General features: G+C 35.2%; 1 protein-coding gene across 1 annotated transcript in view; it reads right to left on the bottom strand.

Moving 5' to 3' along the window:
* insc (INSC spindle orientation adaptor protein) overlaps positions 1–6,755 on the bottom strand; it is a 98,726-nt gene that overhangs the window by 20,954 nt on the left and 71,017 nt on the right. The window contains exon 8 of the mRNA XM_016485217.1: positions 5,472–5,643. Coding sequence (XP_016340703.1) covers positions 5,472–5,643 — 172 coding nt within the window. The remainder of the gene's footprint in view (positions 1–5,471; positions 5,644–6,755) is intronic.

The raw sequence follows: 6,755 nt of genomic DNA, 5'->3' as shown, positions 1-6,755 counted from the left end.
AACTTTGCCTCTAGGACTATTGCTGTCAATCAAATCGTTCATTAAATATTCTCAATTACGTTAAAAACCTACTTTTGCAAACTAGTCCTAGGTTTTTTGGTCAATCTCGATCAAACTACTGCAGCACAATTCTGTGGACTCTCTAGATCAATAATTATCAAAAAAATGTTGAATTTTGTCCTTCGCTTACTTTTTAACGGTGTCATTTAGAGAAGGGGCGTGGCCAAATATACCCAAATGCCTATAAAACCTAAACAAAAACTCAAAACTTTACGAAACTTGGTGAAATCATGTGTCTGTCGACTCTTAACAAGCATGCAAAGATTCATGAATATCGGACAATATGTGGCGCTATAACAGTAAACAAAGTATCCAAAAACACAATATTTCAATTATAACAGAATTAAATTGTACACAAAAAGTTAATATATTCACACATACACTAAATCTTGATATCATAATATAGATCTCTTCATGCTGAACAACTTTGCCTCTGGGACCAATGTTGTGAATAAAACATGGTAATTAAATATTCAAGATTATTTTAAAAAGCTACTTTTGCGAACTACTCGAAGGTTTTTCGCCCGATCAGAACCAAACCAGTGCAGAAATACTCTATGGACAGTGTTTATGAATAATTATCAAAAAAAGGTTGAGCTTTCAACTCACGGTCGCAAAGGGGCGCCAAAACGTTCGTAAGTGGTGGGGCCAAATTGACTAAAATGGCTATAACTTTTGAATGGAATGAGATATCTTCACCAAACTTGGTACGTATGTGTATGAGTTTAGTCTTTGGTCAAATAAAAAAAAAATTGCGCATCTCTACCACTTGGTGGCGCTATAAGAGGGAAAAAACAGAAAAAACAGCTATAACTACGTAACCGTTGGTCCGATCGACTTGAAAAAATAAATGTGCACAGTTCAGCTGAATGATGAAGTTTACTTTGACTGTATGCTTTGCACAAAATTAACTAACTGTACACTGAAACAAAATAACCAGAACATTAACAATAACTGATAGAGCTCGTGGTTTATCTGTCAATCAGATGCGCTCTCAGCCACTGATCTATGCTCGGGACGTTTTCTTTTATAATTATCATTGGCTGATAGAAATGTTTAAAAAAAAAATAGTATTTTAGATGGAAATAAGATCAAGACCCTTGATCACGTCATGATCTATTCTGTCGTGCAGCACTCAAAATTGTGGACAAGCCAGGTCCACCGTAACATTTTTAACTGGTTCTAATGACTTCTAATCACTTTTAGCGAGCATGAGGGAGGCGAATGGTAATAAAAATATAAAAATGAAAATAACTCACAACTACGAAGATTGTTCGTAATTCGAAAATTCGAAAATAAAACGAAAATTCAGATGATCTCAGTACCGACTCGTTTTCATTAGGGGTTCAAGCACGCAGTGCTGAAACCCTATTGTAATTGTAAGGATTTTTAAAATTATTATTATTATTACTATTTTTATTATTATTATTCTTCCCTAAAACTGAACAGGCAGAACAAACCGTAAGGCCTAGAGAGCTGAAACTTGGTCAAAAGGTAGTAGTCTTGCTCGCTACTCAGGCGCAAAGAGCCGGCCCAATCGGCCAATAGGGGGCGCTACAGCGATCAAAAACGCGTAAGTGCTAATAACTCTTAAACCGCTTGCCGTAGACTCCAAAATTTTACATTTTTGGAATCCTTGGGTCAAGGCAAATTAAAAATGCTCATCCTGATCTTGGGTCTAGGAGGTCTCGTTTTTCCGCAAATTTTAATTATGTCCAAAACCTACTTTTGCGAACTAGTCCTAGGTTTTTTACCCGATCGGAAGCAAACCACTGCAGAAATATTCTCTGGACAATGAATATCAATAATTATCAAAAAAAAGAAATGAAATTTCGACTCACTGTTGCAATGGGGCACCAAAACGTTCAAAAGTCGAGGACCAATTTTACTAAAAAGGCTATAGCTCTTGAACGAAATGAGATATCTTCACCAAACTCGCTGCACATGTGTAAGAGCTAAAACTTTGGTCAAATCAAAAAAAAAATTACGTAGCTTTGCCACTTAGTGGTGCTATATTTTTGAAAAAACTATTACTAGGAAACCGTTTGTCCGATCGACTTGAAATTTGGTTAGCAGTGTCAAGGACTACAAGTGGCACAAGTGTCTATGAGGACATTCGCGTATCTCAAAAAACATGGCCGCCATTGGCCAAAATCTTTTAAGCACCTATTTGACAGGGTTAACGGAGGTCGATCGGAACGAAACTTGGTGGGCATGTTCGACACATGGTCCTAAAGATCTGTAAGAATTTTGAAATAAATCGGCCACTGGGGGGCGAAAATGCGTTTTTCAAGTGCGTAAACAATTGATAATTATTGATCTAGAGTGTCCAGAGAATTGCGCTGCAGTCGTTTGATCGAGATTGAGCCAAAAACCTAGGACTAGTTCGCAAAAGTAGGTTTTTAATGTAATTGAGAATATTTAATGAACGTTTTGATTGACAGCAATGGTTCTAGAGGCAAAGTTACTCGTTATGAGAAGATCTATCAACACAATATGCATATCATTTGATAGATCTTTTCATAATGAGTAACTTTGCCTCTAGAACCATTGCTGTCTATCAAATCGTTCATTAAATATTCTCAATTACATTAAAAACCTACTTTTGCGAACTAGTTCTAGGTTTTTTGGTCAATCTCGATCAAAGTACTGCAGCGCAATTCTCTGGACTCTCTAGATCAATAATTATCAAAAAAATGTTGAATTTTGTCCTTCGCTTACTTTTTAACTGTGTCATTTAGAGAAGGGGCGTGGCCAAATATACCCAAATGCCTATAAAACCTAAACAAAAACTCAAAACTTTACGAAACTTGGTGAAAACATGTGTCTGACAACTCTTAACAAGCATGCAAAGATTCATGAATATCGGACCATATGTGGCGCTATAACAGTAAACAAAGTATCCAAAAACACAATATTTCAATTATAACAGAATTAAATTGTACACAAAAAGTTCATATATTCACACATACACTAAATCTTGATATCATAATATAGATCTCTTCATGCTGAACAACTTTGCGTCTGGGACCAATGTTGTGAATAAAACATGCTAATTAAATATTCAAGATTATTTTAAAAAGCTACTTTTGCGAACTACTCCAAGGTTTTTCGCCCGATCAGAACCAAACCAGTGCAGAAATACTCTTTGGACAGTGTTTATGAATAATTATCAAAAAAAGGTTGAGCTTTCAACTTAGGACCAATGCTGTCAATCAAACTGGTCATTAAATATTCAAGATTATTTAAAAAACCTACTTTTGTGAACTAGTTCTAGGTTTTTCACTCAATCTCGATCAAACCACTGCAGTAATATTCACTGTACTCTCTAGATCAATAATTATCAGAAAAAAAAGATCGGACCATAGGTGGCGCTATAACAGTTGAAAAGGCCTCAAAAATTCATTATTTGTATAGAAAATGACCTCAAATTATAGAACATGTAAATACATTCACAAAAACACTAGATCTTCATATCATATGATAGATCTCAGAACCAAACTACTGCAGTAATATTCTCTGGACTCCCTTGATCAATAATTATCAAAACAATTTTGCATATTGTCCTGTGATTAGCTATAACTGGTTCATTTATGAAAAGGGGTGTGGCCAAATATACCCAAAAGCCTATAAAACCTAAATGAAAACTCAAAACTTTACGAAACTTGTTGAAAACATGTTTCAGATGACTCTTAACAAGCTTGCAAAGTTTCATGGAGATCGGACAATAGGTGGCGCTATAACAGTTAAAAAGGCTTCAAAAACACAAGATTTCAATGGAAAATGGCCTCAAATTGCTGAAAAATTCTCATATATTTAGATCTTCATATCATATGATAGACCTCATTCTGAACAACTTTACCACTGGGACCAATGCTGTCAATCAAACTGTTCATTAAATATTTAAGATTATTTCAAAAACCTACTTTTGTGAACTGGTCCTCGGTTTTTAACTCAAAACCAATCAAATCAGTGCAGTACTATTCTGTAGACTCTCTAGGTCAATAATTATCAAAAAAATTTGAACATTTGCATTTGGACAACTATATACCGATCATTTTATAATATGTTCTTTACATTGTGTACCCAAAGGCCTAAAATCCTAAAAGAAAGCCCACAATGTCTCTCAAAACTGTGTAAAATGATGCATAATTTAATTCTTAACAAGCATGCAAAATTTAAGAGAGATTGTGCATAAAATAACATTATAATAGTTATAAAGGTTAAACACAGTGTTGTATGAGAAATTGCATTCATAACCACTAGATGGCAGCGGAAGACCACTAATGGGCTCATTAAATACACTAAAACAGTACTGTTCAAAGGTTTCATGGATTCATGCTTAGATATTATAAAATCACTGTTAAAACATTTAAAATCACATTTACTAATAGCTTACCATATTGTTCATACAGACATATTAATTTTTACAATTATGCCAGATTATGATTACAGTGAAACCTGAAAATGACATATACACTCTTAAAAAGAGAAGACTTGCAATAAGTTTTGTGTCACCTATCATTTATTTCAAATATCTATATCTGCAACAAAATGTGTGTGCATGTATGTCTGTGTATGTGTGTGTGTGTGTGTCTCTCTGTGTCTGTGTGTTTAAGTATGCTTATTGAGTATTAATAAACTAATTTAATCATTTCATTTCAGTGTGTGTGTGTGTCTGTGAGCATATTCTCTATATTGGATGTGTTTTACTATCAGCCATACATCCAGGTTGGCCTAGACCCTAAAATATACCACCTTAAATGCCTTCATGTGCTTGAACCCCGGTCATTGCTGCTTGCAGCTATATTCTTATTTTCTTTTTGTATTGCGGGCCGTTTCTAGGCTGAAACCTTTGTCTAGTTGTTGTGAGTTTGAGCGTTAAATCATTTCATCACTTAATGACTTAATAATTTTGACAACGACTTTTATTTCTGGAAAATATAATAAGTTGGATGTTTATGAGGAATTAGTTGCAGAACCAGATTTGCAGCAGCAGTTTGGTAGGTGCTATTCATTGTTTTGACCACAAGATGGCCACAATGTTCACCGGGTTGAAAATCTCCATTCAAAATGTCTCATGAAGTCTGTGAAAGGTAAAAGTGTGCCTGCAACAATAACACACTTCAAGCATTTCTGCAGATACATATCTTGGTGTATATCAGTGGTAGCCAATCTTGCTGCCATCCTGCAGAGTTCAGCTCCAGCCCTAATCAAACTCACCAGAAGAAGTTACTCAGGGTGTTCAGGATTACTTGAAAACAATGGACAGATGTACTGGTACAGTGCTGGAACTGAAGTCTGCAGGAATGTAGGCCACCAGGAGCAGAGTTGTTCACCCCTCGTTAATAAGTCATTTTATTTTCTCAACGTGTGCATGTGTGCAAATATTAAACGCTGCTTGAACTCACTGATGAGGGCTGTGACGATGTCTTGCATACTCTCCAGGAAGCTGGCGAGGTGTTGTGTGGAGGTGTGATGGGGGGAGGTGATCTGAGCCATCACTGCCGCAGCCTCCGCTCGAGTCCCCTCTGCACATGTGCTGTCCGTTAAGATGTCTGCCAGAAACAGGATCCCATCCACCTGAGTTACACACCAGATGAACATATCAAACTACACCTTTGAATTCAACTGCTGGATTAGCTTTGATTTATGTCATATGACTATTGAACAGTCGTATTGTTAAGATTGATGGATTGGTCATGTGACTTAAGCTATAAAAAAGCTAGGTAACATTTTATTTTGATAGTCCACTTTCTACTATAACTATAAAGGTCTGAAAACAATTCTTCCAAATTTTCAAATAAAAATATTATCACTTAGAGTTCCACCAAATATTGTTTTCTGAAGTTAAAACATTGGTACTGTGTTGCCTAAAAATGAATATAAACATATCTGAAAACGTGCCATCTTTTTGACCAATGACCAATTGTCATTTCATGCTCTAAATGGCAAAATTTTTATTTACACTACATATCAGTATATGAGAGTTTATACATAAAGTAGTATATAATAAATATAATAATAATAACACATTTTATTTATGGGCACCTTACATGACACTCAAGGACATACAAATAAAACACATAAAACAGTTAACAATCAACAATGTGTTTTTTTAAACACAGTACAAACAAAAAACAAAATTGATCGATTGATCTTCAAGAGGGAGCGGCAGCCAACTGCGCCAGCGTTCACCCCAGAAACATATGAAACTTACAATAGCACATTGTGAAGTCTTATAAACTGTATACAGTATATGACTGTATGATATGCAGTATATGAGAGCACATTGTCATTTTTTTTTTTGTCTGATGCAGACTCAGAGCCTTCAGAGATCAAAATGAATCAAACGCATGGTATTTCTGAGCTGAGAGAGATAGGGTTTACGGTAATCTGTGCCGTTTTATAATTCTGTTCAATTCATATAATATATCCCCACACAGTGGCACTGTTACACAAACTATGAAACTACTCACCAGAAGCTAATACTACAACCACATATCACTAATATATTGAGCAGGTGAGCAGGAATAACTCACCATGGCCATATCAGATATGTGAAAGTACAAATCAATCCTCTACCTACTCACATATATATATATATATATATATATATATATATACACACAAACATATATATATATATATACACACACACACACACACACACACATATATATACACACACACAC

The sequence above is a fragment of the Sinocyclocheilus anshuiensis genome, unplaced genomic scaffold (genome assembly GCF_001515605.1).
Source record: "Sinocyclocheilus anshuiensis isolate Anshui unplaced genomic scaffold, SAMN03320099.WGS_v1.1 scaffold445, whole genome shotgun sequence".
Taxonomy (NCBI): domain Eukaryota; kingdom Metazoa; phylum Chordata; class Actinopteri; order Cypriniformes; family Cyprinidae; genus Sinocyclocheilus; species Sinocyclocheilus anshuiensis.
Note: the sequence above shows the minus strand (reverse complement) of the source record. Positions and strands in the feature narration are given on the sequence as shown.